At 44.5% G+C, this 18,317-nt stretch overlaps 1 protein-coding gene across 1 annotated transcript in view; it reads right to left on the bottom strand.

Annotated features, from left to right (window-relative positions):
• tshr (thyroid stimulating hormone receptor) overlaps positions 1–18,317 on the bottom strand; it is a gene marked incomplete at its 3' end in the record, with an annotated part of 170,252 nt that overhangs the window by 84,688 nt on the left and 67,247 nt on the right. The window contains exons 2-4 of the mRNA XM_081378965.1: positions 11,551–11,622; positions 10,365–10,439; positions 5,389–5,463 (exon numbers count right to left, since the gene is read on the bottom strand). Coding sequence (XP_081235091.1) covers positions 5,389–5,463; positions 10,365–10,439; positions 11,551–11,622 — 222 coding nt within the window. The remainder of the gene's footprint in view (positions 1–5,388; positions 5,464–10,364; positions 10,440–11,550; positions 11,623–18,317) is intronic.

Below are 18,317 nucleotides of genomic sequence, written 5' to 3' on the forward strand. Positions count from 1 at the left end.
TAGACTCAAGGGCGACAGCCCGGAGTTCATACAGTACATAATCACCCAGGGGACTCACAGGGAATCCTGGAAGAGAGGGGGGTTAGCCACTATCTTCCTTATAGCAGTATAGAGCAAGGATTGCAATACTCAATAGCTGCATAACTGACAGCGCCAGTTATGAGATTTTGGCCATACTAGACCGACAGTAGTCTGGCCTGTAGTGCGGGAACCTCTAGGTTGTAAAACCTAATAAATGTAGACGGAGAGGCCCAGCCTGCCGCCATACAAATATCTTACAAGGCAATCCCACTTGACCATGCCCACGATGAAGCCATGCTTCTCGTGGAGTGCGCTTTGACACCCAGCGGGCACTGCATGCCCTTGGTTGTGTAAGCTAGCGCTATTGCGTCCACTACCCATCTGGATAGGGTCTGTTTTGAAGCGGCTAGTCCCTTAGAACGCCCGCTGAACGAAACAAAGAGCCGCTCCGTCTGTCTGAAAACAGACGAGCGAGACACATAAGCTCTTAACGCCCTGACTGGGCAAAGGGAGCTTTCGTCCATATTTCCTTCAGTGACCGGCAGGGCAGACAGGGAAATGACCTGTGCTCTGAACGGTGTATTGAGGGATTTAGGAACATAACCGTGCTTAGGTTTGAGTATAACTCTAGAGTCTTTCGGCCCAAATTCCATGCACGTCGTGCTTACTGAGAGCGCGTGTAAGTCCCCTATGCGCTTCACTGAAGCGAGAGCCAGAAGAAACGCCGTCTTGAAAGACAGGTGTTTAAGATCAATCTCCTGCAAGGGCTCAAATGGATGACCTTTCATGGCTTCCAGTACCGTAGAAAGGTCCCATATAGGGACTGTGGGAGGTCTGGGAGGATTCAGTCTCTTAGCTCCACGAAGGAAGCGAATAACTAAATCATTCCTTCCAATAGACTGGCCGAGCGTGGTCGAAGAGAACACTGCTATGGCCGCTACATAGACTTTGAGCGTGGAGGGGGACCTGCCCTTATCCAACAGCTCCTGTAGGAAGGAAAGAACCTCCGTCACACCGCAATGCAGGGGTGACACACCACGAGCTGTGCACCAGCTAGAGAACACTGACCATTTTGAGGCATAGAGACGTCGCGTAGACGGAGCTCTGGCCTGTGTGATAGTGTTTAGCACTCCCTGTGGGAGGTCAGCGGGTACCCGTTGATGGCCCACACATGGAGGGACCACAGCTCTGGGTGAGGATGCCAAATCGAGCCGTTGGCTTGAGAGAGGAGATTCCTCCTCAGAGGCACTGGCCACGGGGCGGTGCTTGCTAACTGCATCACAATTGGGAACCAAGGTTGGCTCATCCAAAATGGGGCTACAAGCAGCACTAAGCATCCTTCTTCCCTGACCCGTTCTACCACCTGAGTCAGGAGGGAGACGGGGGGAAAAGCGTAGAGAGGACGGCGAGGCCACTCGTGGGTCAGCGCGTCCTTGCTCTCCCGAGAAAAATTCTGGACAGTGAGCGTTTTCCTGAGACGCGAACAGGTCTACTTCCGCTCTGCCGAATTTCTTCCACAGCAGCTGGACTGTCTGTGGGTGCAAAGACCATTCTCCTGTCGGAACTTGCTTCCTGGACAGTCTGTCTGGTCCTATGTTTAGGAGCCCTGGCACGTGCGCTGCTCTTAGCGAGAGCAGGTTGCTGCGGGCCCATATCAGGAGGCGCCTGGTTAGCCTGTACAGAGACAGGGACCTGAGGCCGCCCTGGCGATTTATGTAGGACACCACTGAGACGTTGTCTGATCGTATTAGCACGTGGTGTCCCTGTATGAGGGGACAAAAGTGCGTGAGCGCTTTGCTCACTGCCAGCATTTCGAGGCAGTTGATATGTAAGAGCATCTCTCGCTTTGACCATAGGCCAAAAAACGGTCTGCCCTCGAGCAGCGCTCCCCATCCCGAGGTGGATGCATCCGTGGACACCACCATCACTCTCGAGGAAGTCCCCAGGCTTACACCTGATTGGTACCAGTCTTTTGCCTCCCAAGGTTTCAAAGCTGCAATGCATGCTTGATTGACCTTGACGCGAAGCTGACCGGAGGCCCACGCTGAGCGTGGTACTCTCTTTCTGAGCCAGAACTGCAGTGGGCGCATGCGGAGAAGGCCCAACTGGAGAACTGAAGATGCTGAGGCCATCAGACCGAGCATCCTTTGAAAAGCTTCAAGAAGGACTATCACGCCGCAGCGGAACGAGCCGGCTGCGCGCCGAATGTCCAGTGTGCGCTGAGATGACAGGCGTGCTGTCATTAGCAGCGAGTTCAGCTCTATTCCCAGAAAAGATATAATCTGTCTGGGGAAAAGCGAGCTCTTTTCCCAGTTCACTGCGAGACCGAGATTCTCGAGGTGATCGAGTAAAATGGTCCTGTGCTCTACGAGCTCTGAGTGAGATTGGGCTAGAATCAGCCAGTCGTCCAGATAGTTCAGCACTCGTATGCCCCGTATCTGAGGGGTGCGAGCGCTGCATCCATGCACTTCGTAAATGTACGGGGTGCCAGGGAAAAGCCGAAAGGCAGGACTGTGTACTGATATGCCTGGCCCTCGAAGGCGAATCTCAAAAATCGCCTGTGACGTGACGCTATTTGTATTTGAAAATACACGTCTTTTAGATCTATTGACACAAACCAGTCCCCCTGGCGGACGTGCGCAAGGATTTTTCTGGTTGTGAGCATCCTGAACTGGCACTTCATAAGCGCTCTGTTCAACTGCCGCAGATCTAGTATGGGTCTGAGACCCCCGTCTTTTTTGGGTACCAGGAAGTATCTGCTGTAAAGCCCCCCCTCGCTTTGAGCTTGAGATAGGGGTTCTATAGCCCCTTTGCTCAACAGTTTCAAAATTTCGGCTCGAAGTAGATGGGCTACTTTCGATTCTACCGTGGTCTCGACGCGCGGCATGAAGCGGCGAGGGCGTCGGCGAAACTGCAGCGAATAGCCTCCTTTTATGATGTTCAGCACCCATCTCGAAAACCCCGGGAAGCTTTTCCCACGCAGGTGCGCGAGTAGCTAGGGGCCGGATGCGAAGCGCGCTCTGATCGGCTCGCGATACAGCGGCTTTTGCGTGCTGTGACATAAGCGTCGCGCTCATGACATCTGAGGCAGGGGGCGCGCTGATAACAGCGGGCAGAATGCCCGCGCTTGACTCCTCCGCAGTGTTTAGCTGAGAGGAGGAGGGCTGGGCTAGTTTCATGTCTGTGTGTGGGCGTGGGCGCAGAGCAGCGGGCACATACACCACTTTTACAGCACTGCTCGCGTGAGCAGAGCGTATGCATACTGGTCCTGTATTTACAGAGACCGTGAGACATGTGGGAAGTAGCGTTTGTGGGCACTGGGTAGTGGGCACGTTTGCTACGTTTAAAGCGCAATCGATCTGAGTCGATTTTATGTGCGCGAGCCCTGTGTGAAGGGCTGTGTTTGTGTGTAGGAATGGGCACTGAGTAGTGGCCATTTTTTCTACACATGAAAACACCGTCGGCCGTGGCCGGGACACCAGAAAATACACTCTTTAGGGATTTATCTGGGTAGCCGTAAAATGGCTTTTTTTTTTTTTTTTTTTTTTGTGCAGGCAAGCGGGCAATGGAACCGGCTTGTTGGCTGCTAAATACGCTGGACCAGTCACATTTCTTGGCACTGGACGAGCGGCAAGGTTTGGGTGCAGGCGAGGGGGTTGTACAACGCACTCGTTGGCTGCAAAATACACATCTGCAGTCGCCTCTTCAGGGAACTGACAGAGCGAGCATTGGCGGCATAATTTTATTTGCCGGTAGACCCGGGATCGAACACGGGTCTCTCGTGCGGAAATCTGTGAATCTGCCACTGGCCCACAGGGGAAGACACATAAGATTTCAGTCAGCGCGAGTTTTATCAGAGAGCGTCAACATGCTGGCGTTTGTTTGCAGGCGTGCGTGTAACAACAGGCTCGTTCACTGCAATAAAGACATTTCCAGTCGCCTGAATATCAGAGGGGAATGAGAAATGTGTAAGAGATTGAGATCGGCCCGGCCGCAGCGGGACTAAAACACTCTTTTCTCCTTTCGCCAGTGACGCACGGGAACCATAGAAACGGTGTCTGGATGCAGGCGAGCGGGTTGTACAACGCGCTCGTCGGCTGCAAAATGCACGTCTGCAGTCGCCTTCCAGGGAACTGACAGAACGAAGCATTGGCGGCATAATTTATCTGCCGTTAGACCGGGATTCGAACACCGGTCTCCCGTGTGAAAAAAAACCTTGGATTCCGCCGCTGAGCCACAGGGGGGAAACACAAAGGCTTTCAGATGCACGAGCATATGAAAGAGCGTCAACATGTTTTCTTCGGCGTTTGCTTGCAGGCGTGCGTGTATTAAACAGGCACGTTTGCTGCAGTATAGACACTTCCAGTCGCCTGATCAGGGAACTGAGACGTGTGCGAGAAATGAGTTCAGTCCGGTCTCGACGGGACTGTAAACACTTTTCTCCTTTCGCCAGTGAGAGACGCGTGACGGTCCGCTCGAGACATCCCCTGTGAACGGCGCGGTTGCGCGGCTCGAACAGAGGGCGAGCAGGTATCATCCCCCAAGCAGGCAAGGCAAGCGGGCGAACCGGCGAGCTTTGCGGCTTGGAAGGACGGAGGAGCAGTCTCGGAGAAGGATGCCCGGTGAGTCCTCAGAGTCACCATAGGCAGTACCTAGCTCGCAGTGAGCGTCACTCTAGGTCTCGCTCGATAGGCTTAAGCAGTTGCCAGCAGACCAGCCAATAGGCGCGCGAGCTGCCTCGCCTATATCTGTATGCTGCCGCAACGCGTTTTACATTAATACAAAATTAAAGGATAATTTTTTGGCTTCAGTATTCTCGTGGAAAAGGATTTTCCCCTAGCGTATTCTACGCAGTACGAGAGTATCTCTCGTAAGAGAACAGTGAGATTGCTCAGCATAACATGAACATTTCTGTCTTGCAGACACTCAACTAATCTCAGTGTGTAGACGGATCACAAAACGTTTGATGTGTTAGTTTATTAAATAATGTAGTTAAACTGACTATGCTTTCAGCTTCCAATAAGTGTGGTACTCGCAACTCTGTTATATCTTGTTTAAACCATTCCCCATGATCCCACAAATTTGCACCCAAAACCAGTGCAAAAAATTTGGAGACTATATATGGGCACACTCATTACACAATAATAATATGAAAAATAATTTTGTCTTGACATCCTTTAAACAAGATAGATATATGGGAAAAGCTAAACTGTGTATAATAAAAATATATTTCAGAGAATTAATTTTAAAGTTTATTTTTTTGTATTGCTTGGGCAAGTTATTTTCTTGATTTATGCATAAACCTCACTAAGATATTTAAATTTAAATCAGGCAAAAAAAATGACATATGGACAGTCTTTTGCTCACAAATACTGTAAATTAGGGAGATTCTTTAAAGCCTCTGGATGGATGAATGTCAGATTCCTTGTGTTCCTTATTTCTCTGAAAAGAGAGAGAGAGAGAGAGAGAGAGAGATTTCATGAATTGAAAATGTACTTTTGTGCAGTGTGTAATGTATTCACATGATTGAATGAAAGAGTTATGAGTCTAAAGTATTTACAACAGTACCTTTTACCTTGGTAAGACATTATGATTAAATGTAATAGAATTAATTTCACAACATTTCTGCAGATGATGGGAATAACAGTTATTTGACCTCATCTGCTCGTGTTCAGGTTACTCAGCCAGATATGGTAATTGAAAACACATTTTCTGGTGAAAAAAGTGAAACCCAATCAAAGAATGGGTACGGAGGCAGGACAAGTCACTAAAATCTTCTTTGATTGACAAGATAATACCAGATGGGTGTATTTAATTTGGGATTCAATGAAAAACCACTTGCACAAAAAAAAAAAGCAATCAAAAAACAACAACAGAAAACAAGTAAAATTAAATTTTATCCAACTGTTAAATAGCTTCAGTCATTCTTTGAAATTAAATAAAAATGTAATTCAAGAAAATTCAACAAAAGAGATTTAAATTACTGAAAATAAATGAGATGTGATGATATTTGTAAACAAACATTTGTGTTTGTGTCAGTAATGATAATTAAGGAAATAAAACGATTCAAAGTTTGAAATAATTGCTACACTTAACAGGACATTATATTATGTAAAGTTGTGGTCAGAATTATCTGCATTGTTTATCCTTTTGATCTTTCATTCAAAATATTTGCAAAAATCTAACTTTTCATAGAGGTAAAAGAATTGAAAGTGGGGGTGGGCGGAGGGGGAATACCATTATGAAATAAATGCTTTTCTTCAAAACACGTTGGCCACAATTATTGAAACCCTTTTATTAAATACTTTTTACAACCTCGTTTTGCAAAGATAACAGCTCTGAGTTACCTTTCGAAAGGGAACTCGCACTGCGTCCTGAGACGCTTATGGGGAACGCCTCACCATGACTGGTATCTGAAGCAACTGTCAAATCACGGCAATCGTATTGGCCAGCAACAGCCTATGACATCATACCTGTGTCCAGGAGTGCGTTTATTGTCTGGGCGAAGAGCAAGTGCGATCAGTTCTCGAGGGAGCTGTTTGCGTGCACTGTGGGTGTTTCCCTTTAAGGACGATCCGCTCTCGTTTGTCCATCTTCTCGAGGGAAGAGGGACAAGCATCTGTGCCCAGTGGCTCGGGTTCCTCTCACGCCGAGGCGGAGAAAAGATCTAGGTCCTGGGGTTCACAGATGGAGCTGGTGGAAGAGTTTGAGAGAGGAGTGAATCTTTCGCATGCTTCCGCCTTTGGCTCAGCGGACAGTGCTCTACTGGCACCATGCCAGAAAGAGCAGGAGATCCTGGGCGAAAGCGAAGAGGACAAGTCATCTGAGCCCTCGCCACCTTTCTGCCCCGCATATGAGGAGGAGTTCGCAAGGTTGGGGGTTATGGAGCGCGCCTCAGGCCATAACCCTCCAGCTCCATGGACTTCCATTTCTTCCTGATCTCCATATTGAGATCACAAGGGCATGGAAGAAACCGTATTCTGCCTGCATCCACCGACATAGGCATGCGATTTATGCAAATGTCGAGGGGATGCAGAAGCAAGGATACTTGGCGATGCTCTCAATCGACGAGATGTTTGCGAACTATCTTGGGGGTGGGCGGGCATTGACCTTGAAAGCTCCAGCCCTGCCTACCAAGCCACTAAAGAACACAGCTGAATTGAAATGAGTAGAAGCGTATTGCAGCTCGACACACCATAGATGGCTTCCCAAACCTGAGCCCAGGCGGCGAAGAGTTGAAGTGTTTTGGATGACAGAATGCTGCACTAAGGCAGGGGGCTGATGCTCTTATTCTGAAGGCATTTGATTTTTATTCTGCCTGCTATAGCAGCGGTCTATGCCCTGAATGGCAGGGCATATGCGGCAGCAGGTCAGGCTGGTGCTTCACTGCATACCATGGCAGTACTTCAAGCTTACCAAGCCAATCTGCTGAAGGACTTAGATCAGGTTCAGGGTCTTTCCCCTAATGTGGTATCTGAGCTGCGCCGCACCGCAGATCTGGCTCTCTGCGCCACCAAGCAGAATGCCACCGCAGTTGGTAGATCGATGATGGCTACAGAGGCAATGGAGAGGCACCTGTGGGTGAATCTGGCAGACATCGGGGAGAAAGAGAATGGCTTTCTCCTTGGGTTCCTATATGGTGGGTAGCAGTAGAACGAAACACTATGCTGAAGCCTCCGCTCCCCCGAGCTCCAGATAGATCATGACTTCAAGTGCAGTCCTCTCTGGGCCGCCTTGATAATCAACCTGTGGTGAGTGTGTTGGCCTCCTCTCATTTAGAGAGTCATTAAGTTGAAGCCACCTCTCCATTGAACTCCAGGCGCGTAATGTCTTAAGTGATTGGCCTTCTTTAAGGCCACCTAGACTATCACCCTGTGGTAAGTGTGTCGACTTCCTCTCATGTTTAGAGTCAGTAGGTTGAAGCCACTGCTCCACTGAGTTCCAGGTAGATGATGCTTTCAAGTGTAGGCCTGTAGTAAGCCACCCCCTCGAATGCAAATCTCAAAAACGGTATGTGATAGGGGGCTATCTGAATATGAAAGTAGGCATTTTTCAGATCCACTGACAAAAACCAATCCCCTGAGCAAACCTGTGAGAAGATTTGTTTCAAACTTGTTTCGAACAGCCGTTTCATTAAGGTGCGGTTCATATGTCTTGTTTGATTGAGGATGGGCCTGAGGCCACCATCCTTCTTGGAATGATGAGGTAACGGCTGTAGACTTGTTCCGAGCTGGAGGAACTGATGAACTGATTCTACAGCTCCTTTTGCTAGTATGCTCTTCACTTTGGACTGGATGATATGCGCTACGTTGCTCCGTTCTGAAGTTTGGACCGTGCCCTTGAAGCAAGGGGGTCTGCGAGCGAATTGAAGCGAGTAGCCTCATTCAATTGTGTTCAGTACACAGCTCGACACACCGTGGATGGCTTCCCAAGCCTGAGCCCAGGCAGTGAGGGGTTGAAGCGTTTTGGACGACAGATTGCTGCACTAAGGCAGGGGGTTTTCTGTTTGATTCGTGGCGTCAACAATGGTGAGCTGAAATTATTCCAGCTTAATTTCATTCAATTTAATCAATGTAATTAATTTAGTTAATTGAGTCAACATGAATATTTTTCGTTCGTCTTAACCGGATGTCACTCAAAAAATGAATTTTGGCCTCTTGTTAAAATAATTAATTAAAATAAGCAAAAGTAACACAATTGTTTAATATTGTCACAACTTAATTTAATTGTGTTCAATCAACCTAATTCATTTGTGTGAAAACTACATGAATCGTTGTTGACATCTAACTGGGCAGTGGATCTGTAGTTCCCAGCATGCTTTGCAAGGGACTGCATTAAGAGGGTCAATTTAGGGAAAAAGTGTTATTTTATGTGTTTTTCAGTAAATGGAAAGATGTTGTTAGTTAATGTTAGTGTTTAATGTTCAGTTATGTTAGAAACTTAGAGGACTTTCTGTAATGTTTTTTAATTTTGTGGTTGCCATTATGCATAAGAGTAGCGACTGTGTTTAGGCTGTGGGCTCAGTATACACTATGTGTAAACCTCACTCGCAGTCTCCAGTAGCACCTCAATGCAGTACACGAAATCCGGGGGGCGGAGTTGGATCCAGATATAAGGGGTGGAGATTGGTAGGTTTAGGGGTGGGTTTAGGGATTAAGGGGTGGAGATGGGTAGGTTTAGGGATCAGGGGGTGGAGATGGGTTGGTTTAGGTATATGTAAGGTGGGAGGAGTTGGATCTGGATCCGACTCCTACCCGTGGATTTCATGTTCCGCAGTGAGGACCATCTCGCAGTCTCGCAGACCTGCAGTGCACAAGTAATATTATATGACTGTAAAAAATGGTTTTAATTTATTTGAACACTAGTAGTGTCTATCGTTAGAAGTGACCGTAGAGTCAAATTAACTAAAATTATAATGTTGGTGATTTAAGGCAGGACAAAAACTAAATGTAGTTAACCTGACAAAACTTTATCTAGCAGGAATGACTAAATTAATTTAAATTCATACAACAAGATTTCAACAAATTATTTCAAACTAATTCGATTTTGTTGGAAAAATGTAATTCAATTTCGTGGAAAACCTTTCCTTAATTTAATTAAGTTCGTTCAACAGATTATTTTTTTGAGTGTAGGTCGCAGACTAGGAGCTGCGACAGCCCCCTCCAGGGGAAGCTTTCGGTGGCGTCAACAATGGTGAGGACGGGCGAAGTAGAAGAGTGAGCGCATGAAAGAGCGCATGTAGATTCCTGGCGGGGGGCTCACTGATGGTACCCCGGATGCAGGAAAATCAATCGTGAGCGCAGCCGAGTAGGGGGGCGTGTCACGCTGGTAAGTTCACCATGAACAAATGTGGTAGATTCCTGGCAGGGGGCTCACTGATGGCGTCCCGGCTGCAGGTAATTATTCATCGAGCGGCTGTGAGCTGGCATTCCAGGGCCGACCACTCCAAACCGAGCAACAAGTTCAAGCCAGGCCCTTAACACCACCTGACTCCTGGGTGGTAGCTACAGTTTTAATGCAGCGCCATAGGCTTGTGCAGTTTCACTGCATGATTCAATAAGGCTTCAGTATTCAGAGAAAAATTAGTTTTCGTCTAGCAATGCAATACGAGTGAACCATTTTGATAGGGAACCAAATATTGTAATTTTTTAAAAAAAAAAAAATTTATGAAAAAAAAAAAAAAAAAAAAAGCTACCCCTTTAGCTCAGAAACACAATGAAACATGTAACTATTCCTAAAGTAAATTCAGTGAAAGAGGATTTATAACTGTGACATTGATATATGATTTATTTGAGTATGGTTAACTGGAATTTGTGTATGGACTTCTGGATACTTTGACTTACATATGAGTTAGCTTTCTCAGGTTGTAGACGGAATGCCATTCTAACCTGCTCAGAGAGACATCCACAGACAGATAGCTGAGGAAAGAAGGGAGAAAATGCTGGTAAAATCCAGAGTTTTATAATAATACAAGGTTATTTCAAGTTGCAGCCACTCAGCAGAGAGCATTGAACTCCTTTAAATCTTAATGATGAAATCAGCCAAAGTTTTCAGTCTTGGCTAGCGCAATTTCATAATATATTAATTACAAGAGCAAATGTAGCACATTTAATTTCTTCAAACACAAACATTCTAGGGTGTCAACACATAGAAGTAAAAGTAGTGTGATCATAGTACTTTCTGATAAATTTTCAACAATTTTACAAATGGAGGTAATTCTACTTCCTCAATTAAGTATTTGTCAATGTAAATATATATATAAAAAGTTATTTATGTTGCCACATACAGTATGTTTCTTCAATTAAAGTATGACAGTTAAAATAAGGCATTTAAAAGTTGTTTGAATTATGAAGGAAAAAAAACACCTGCAGAATCCCCCTTCTTTACTTTCCCTATAATTTTAATCCAGCTCTTACCCCCAAAAATGATTCCTACTTATATTCCTCAAAAGTCAACTCAACATAACCCTAATACAGGATTATTTGCTGATATCTGTTTAGACAATTAAGGTAAAAGTAATGAGCAAAAATCAAGTGCCAATGAATAATATTTCAGTCTACCTTGCCACCAAACCCATAATTGTTTTGTAGCATCTCATCTTGATGCTCGCTCAGTGGTCATTACACACTGTAGAGTTTTCAGAATGACAATCCTTTAAATCATTGTTCTGTGTATGTACAGAATAGGAGTCACTCTTGAACCCCTGATTTCTATTTGGAAGACTCCAATTAGTTTTCTATAATCCACACCTTGGTTCACCCCACACATACTGTACCACAGCGCACCAAGCCACATCTGTAACATTTTCAGGATCATTTTTAAGAAAATTGATTTATGCATTTATGCCATAGTATTCATGCTTTAGAAATATATACCATTTAACTTTGCAGATAATGAAAATGTTTAGGAACCATAAGGTTTGATTAACTCTAAAAGATCTATTAAATAACAAATATCAAGATTTTAGAGAAATCATTTTTAATAAATTATCTAATATCAAAAGGCTTTGTCTCTAAAAAAAGTACTTACATTCTTGAGATATTGACCATATTTGCAAAAGCATCTTGGGGAACAGTCGTCAGGCTTGTCTCGTAGAGACTTCTAGAAATGAAAAGATAATGCATATAGGCTGAGATTTGTCTGATAATTACAACTTATATTAACACTTACATACAATTACATATAACAAATGTTGCAAATGCAATTTCAAAGAACATCATTAAAACCAAATATATTCCTACTAATTGCTTATTATTTCTATTTTCCACATTTCCAAGTCTCCACTCTGTTTATGAGTACTATTTATTTTAAGCACACATTTAAGCTAAGCTATTAAAAACACATGGTGTACATTATAGTCTCTGGGTTCACAGCATCATACACCAATATTTGGAAAACATCAACGATTAAGAAAAGATTAATCACTGTCTGATCAGCAGAGTTTTTAGTATGAAGATAAAGGTTGGGATCAAGCGTGCCACACAAACCCTAAAAAGTGAAGCCAAAAGGTCTCGATCACCCCCCGGTGACTGGTCCTAGTATAGGTCATAAACCCTGCCTCCCCATGTTATTCAACAGGACTTGAGACCAACTAAACAATTTAATTACAATTCAAATATCTTTTTTCCAAAGGTGGTTTCTGTCATTTACTGTAGTTTTTATAACGCTGATTTAAATTCAAGTGTTTGTTTTTAAAATAAGTTTGTTTTTAGTTAGTTATTTGATGCTATAAAAACTAGGGGTGGGAATCTTTTACCATCTCACGATTCGATTCGATTCCGATTCGTGAGGCCACGATTCGATTCAAAATCGATTTTCGATTCAAAAAGATTTTCGATTCAAAACAATTCGATTTTATTCATAATGATTTCTAATCAGGTTTCTGATCATGATCTACTCTCATCTGCTTTGCTATACAGAATGACAAACATAATGACAGACATTAAAGTGTCTTTTTCACATTTATTAAGTTCAATTCTCAGGGAAGTGCCTTTTATCAAAAACATTGAAAAAATGTTTTTACTTGGTACTTTTAAAGCCAAGTATTTATGATGACCCATAACGAACTTACTTCCAATACTTCCTATATTAATTTTATTAATAAAACAAATGGAAGTGATTTGGCAAGTCAACTGTAAGGTTACATTTGCCAGCATATGTCCCAACATTGCTGAGAACCAACAGGAAAATAAATGTGTGCTTGTACTAGCAGCATACTTGTAGTAAATTAATACAAACTTCAACATATTCTGAATCTCTAGCATAGTAGCAGCATTAAATAATAGACTTCTAACCAACATCCTCTTGTTATTTCCAATGAGCAATATAATCCTTCATACAAAAAAAACATTTTGCTGTAGCAAATTCACAAACAGTTTTCGTTTAAAAATATAGAATTATGTACCAAGCTATCATAACGTATAATGCTTGTGGACTTATGCATATTCTGAATAATTAGTAACATACAAAGTCGCTCTTGACTTATAGTACACAACTAAATAATAAAGAATTATGACTTAAAATGTTTGCTGTATACCACAATCAAAAACAGCTTATACAAAGAAAGTGAATGAACATCTGCAGAGAGTAACTTACAGTCAAAATGTAACTTTTTGTGTTGTGGCATTGCACATTTGGCGCTCAGCCATCATGCGTCCTTTATGTGCGCGTCTCTGTTATGTGCACGCCACAGACTGTCCGCGCACGTGCACGTCCACTTCAGAGTTCCGCCTTTTGCGTTCCGTCAATGTTACGTTATAAGAATTGTTTTTTTTTTTTAGAAAATCGATTTTTGACATTTGTGAATCGATTCAGAATCGTCCACGTCCCGAATCGCGATTCATCTAAGAATCGATTTTTTCCCCCACCCCTAATAAAAACGGCGGAGCCTTGATTTCGCGGCTTTACTTCCTGCTCACTACTGCGCAGGTCTGGTCCCGAAATCGCTACTGCGCAGACTCAAACCCCAAGATGTCAGCGGCATATCGGGACACTGGCGGCTTCACTTCTCACCAATGGAAGAGAGCGAAGGGGCGTCATCCATATTTTTTTACAGTTTATGATTGGGATCATGATATTTTGCAAGTATTACAGCACACCGTATGTTAGGATGTACCAGCGGCCAGAGGTGTAAATGACGTGACAAAGGGCAGAAATAGTACAGTCCAGAGTGGTTTTAATTCCAAAAGGTGCAAAAATATCAATATCCAATAGCAATAGTGAAGTAATAGAAAAAACATACAGCGGGGGAAATAAGTATTGAACACGTCATCATTTTTCTCAGTAAATATATTTCCAAAGGTGCTGTTGACATGAAATTTTCACCAGATGTTGGTAACAACCCAAGTAAGCCATACATACAAAGAAACAAGTGATCCTTGGCTCTTGGACAACTCTTCTGATTATTCTTTTCACTCCTCTATCAGAAATCTTGCGAGGAGCACTGGTCGAGGCAAATTTATGGTGAAATTATTGTCTTTCCACTTCCGTATTATGGCCCCAAAAGTGCTCACTGGACCATTCAGAAGCTTAGAATGGCGCCTATAACCAATGCCATCATTATGTTTTGCAACAATTAGGTTGCAAAGGTCTTGAGACAGCTCTTTTTGTAGGCCATTATTTGGGACTGAACCAGCTGTTATTAATTTCCACTGACAGGGGGCTGGATTGCTTTTTAATTACTGTAAGTTTTCAGCAGTTGTCTTGGCTTTCCATGCCTTTTTGCACTTCTTTTTCTTCATGTGTTCAATACTTTTTCCCTGTGTCATTTCACATTATTACACATAACTTAATTTCTGAACTTATTTTTGTTTGTTTCTTTGTATGTATGGCTTACTTGGGTTGTTACCAACATCTGGTGAAAATTTCATGTCACCTTTGGAAATATATTTACTGAGAAAAATGATGACGTGTTCAATACTTATTTCCCCCGCTGTATTATCAAAAAATTTGAGTTTGCAGCGTAATTTCTCATGAAGCTCCGTGCCGGTGTGGTGAACAAATGAGTCCAACTCTGTCTATGGTCCTACTGAAGAGATGAGTCCGAGCTTAGGACCCCATTACCCCGAGCTTGCGCTGATTATTACGATAAAAAATAATGACATAATTATAATTGCTGTGAATACGGTAAGGCAGTATCAGGGCAGTATAAGCTCAAGTAAAGCTCAGCTAGCACAATCATCGGATAACGTTAGCTGTATGCTATGCTACTATCTAAGCTAACTAAAAAACACACTTAACGAGAAATGTTTAATTTCACAATCTATAGCTTTGGTTACATACTAGTATATGAAACGTATAAGTTAAAATACATTAATGCGCACTCAGGTGCTCATAAACATGGCTGCTATAAATTTGACCTGCCACAAGATGGCGCTGTTTTCGACACTCTTGATGCTTCAAATCTTTTCCCGAAACATTCAGGGGAAAGCCTCAGTGCTTCATGAGGCTTCATTCGCCCATCCCTATGCCAATGTACAAGACCACAAATACAAACAAGATTCAACCAGAGAATGTCTAATAAGGGGAGAACTTCCACTCTCAGTAAACTTCCGGCTTCTGAACTGGTTGCAGTTCCACTCTGGTTCCATATGAGGGCACTCACAGGACAAGTGCAGAATGAATCGAGGTCTATAGAGCTATACCCCTCAAAATCCACTTTTCTCAGTATATAATTTTTATAGTAATTTTTAAAGTCTAGTAATTTGACTTGTATTTGAAAGGAGATGCAAAGAAATTACACATTGCTGGGTGTTAGATATTTTAGAGTCACTTATTTGCTTTAAAAAGTCTTTTAAAATGTCAATGACGTCATACACATCGTACAACCAGAGATACGGCTTTACGGCAATCCTTCAGTCACTTTGGTGCTTTCGTGCTCTGCACTTTCTTTTCTCTCGAGGCATCGACAACACAGCTGACACAGGTAAATACACGTGCTGGAAGAGTTTTCGTTTTGTTGTTTTAAAAGACCACGCCAAAAATACACACACACACGATGCCATCAAGTGATATCTCTGGTCGTAATCAGTCCTTCACTGACCAATCAGCGTTCATTAGCAGAATGCTAGCATGTTATAGGCAACAACAACTCAACCTGTAAGAAATCGAAAGGACATAAGTACTCGTTCATTCAACTTTCGACCTATAACCCATGTTGAACTTGCAAAACCTACAATCAAATCTGAGATTTCTCAACGGCAATCGGGTGAAAGAGACAAATTTAGCCGTCTAGCCCATAGACTCCCATTCATTTTGCACTCATGGGCGATCGCCCCCAGTGGAACTCTGGTGGAACTACAACCAAAATTCAGTACAATAGGACTTAATAGGGAGTGGCCAGGCTCTCCGTAGACGGGCTCTGATTCAACCTCTGTCACAGTCACATGTTGAGAAAAGTTCACTGCCTATGACGGTGTCGGCGCTTTCTTCAGAGATGGCAGAGCTGAAACGCCTGCTTCGCTCGCTTCAGCCCGTCACATCTGCTACACCTGTGAAGATGACACAGGAGGATGAGAATGTTCAGAATCAGGGAGCTGGGGAAGAGTCTCTTGATTCCCCTTGTTTTTCTCATCGTTCAGAGTTTGATGTGCTGTCTACAAGTGCTTCAGATTCCTTTTTTCACGATCAAGGGGTTACTATGGATGTTGCTGCACAACCATCTGTTGTTGTTGTGCAGCAACAGGCTGTTTTCACTGGTTACCCAGCAGCGGAGGGGTCTCGTGGGGGTCAGTTCAGTCGTCTGGACAAGCCCAATCCTCCTCTGATGATACTTTGGCTGTGCTTCGAATGGCAGTTGCTCGTCTAGGACTTGATGAGTCACCTATTCAATCTGCCCAAACAAATGTGTTTTTCAGACAGACCACAGCTGCAACTTCTTTTGCCATGCCACCATATAAGGATTTTGTGGCTGAATTCTCGAATGCTCTCACTGGTACTGGCCCGCCTAAGCGGCGCTCAAAGATTGCTCGAACGCTAGCATCTATGGCTGAAGCAGATTCTATCGGGGTGGGTCGTGCTCCGGAAATAGAGCAGAACTGTGGCAGCTTTGGTGGTGTCTCCTGATGAGGCTCTACAAGGGAATGTGCGATGTCCCAGTGCGCAATGCGGTCGTACAGATTCCTTGCTAAAAAAGGCATATGAGTCTGTTGCCTACATTACTCGAGCAGAAAACACAATCTGCCAGTTACCTCTTGCTGCCATCAGTACGCTGGAACCTGCAAATGCGCATCCCTCTATTTCACAATTTCTGCAAACTGCTCTGTTGGCAACAGGCCATGTGACCCGCGAGCTGGGTAGTCTTACAGCCACGCTTCTGGCAGCCCGCCACCAAGTGTGGCTTGCCCAAGCACGACTGCTGGAGGACTGTAAGAAAACCTTGAGAGAACTTCCATTTGTTCCCGGGCATCTTTTTGGTCCCAATGATCCGGAACTATGGGAAAAGAGGGTAAAGCTGTCTGAAGCCACTCATCAACTGACACAGGTGCAGCGCAACCCTACCTTTAGGATGCCAGCGGTTCAGACCCGACATCACTATGCCACATCGGAGCAACGTTTCCGCCGGCACACTACACCTCAGTCACAGCCCCGTCAAAGACCTTGTGTTCCTGAAGATGCAAGAGTTTTTCACCCACCTCATCGACAGTTTCCAGGAGGATCCCGTCAGTGCCCCCCCGCGAACACTAAAAATCGCACACATAAAGCCTGAGACAGTCAGGCCGGCGGTCGATCGTTTTTCAATAGATTAAACGGAGTACTGGAGATCCAACACAGCAGACCCCTGGGTGCTGGCGACTCTGAGCAGGGGATATACTCTACAGTTTCGACGCCGGCCTCCCAGATTTTCAAGAATTGTTCCTACGATTGTCAGAGACGCGGTTCGCGTAGTGGCTCTCTCTCTGAAAATTTGTTCACTGTTAGAGAAGGGAGCCATAGAAAAAGTTCATCCCCTCGTTCAGGGAGATGGGTTCTATTCAACATATTTTCTTGTTCCGAAGAAGGACGGTGGTTTCCGCCCAGTTCTCGATTTGAGGCTTCTGAATTTGTTCCTGAAGGTCCTTCCTTTTTGAATGCTGCGGTTCTTCGGTCTGTGATTGCAGATGATTGGTTTGTAAGTGTCGACCTGAAAGATGCATACTTTCAACTCCCACTTGATGTACATCACAGAAAGTTTCTGCGTTTCAGTTTCCTGAATCAAGCTTACCAGTTTACAAGCTTACCCTTCGGGGTAGACAGAGTTTCTGAAGGCAGGAGTGCCTCTGGTTTTTGTTCCCTCTTGTCAGGAGTTGGTCACGACAGACGCTTCCCTCACAGGATGGGGGGCAACGTGGAATCGGAGGGGTATTTGCGGGCGCTGGACACCGATCCAGGCCACAGAACATATCAACCTGCTGGAACTAAGGGCAGTGTTCTTGGCTCTAAAGTACTTCATGCCGGTTCTGGCAGGCCGCCATGTTCTCGTTCGGTCCGACAATACCTCAACAGTGTTCCATCTGAACCATCAGGGCGGCACGAGATCCCGCAGGTCTCTACGGCTGACTCACAAGATCCTGACATGGTGTCAGCCACGACTCGCTTCACTGAGGGCAGCTCATATTCCAGGAGCGTGCAACCAGACAGCGGATGCTCTTTCCAGGGATCAAGTACATCCAGGGGAATGGAGGCTTCATCCAGATGTAGTGCAGGAGATCTGGCTACGATTTGGAAGAGCAGAGGTAGATCTTTTTGCTTCAGAGATGACCACCCACTGCCGATTATGGTTCGCAAGAGCAGAAGTGTCCAGCCCGCTGGGCCAGGAT

The sequence above is a fragment of the Scardinius erythrophthalmus genome, assembly GCF_964197995.2.
Source record: "Scardinius erythrophthalmus genome assembly, chromosome: 11".
Lineage (NCBI taxonomy): Eukaryota > Metazoa > Chordata > Actinopteri > Cypriniformes > Leuciscidae > Scardinius > Scardinius erythrophthalmus.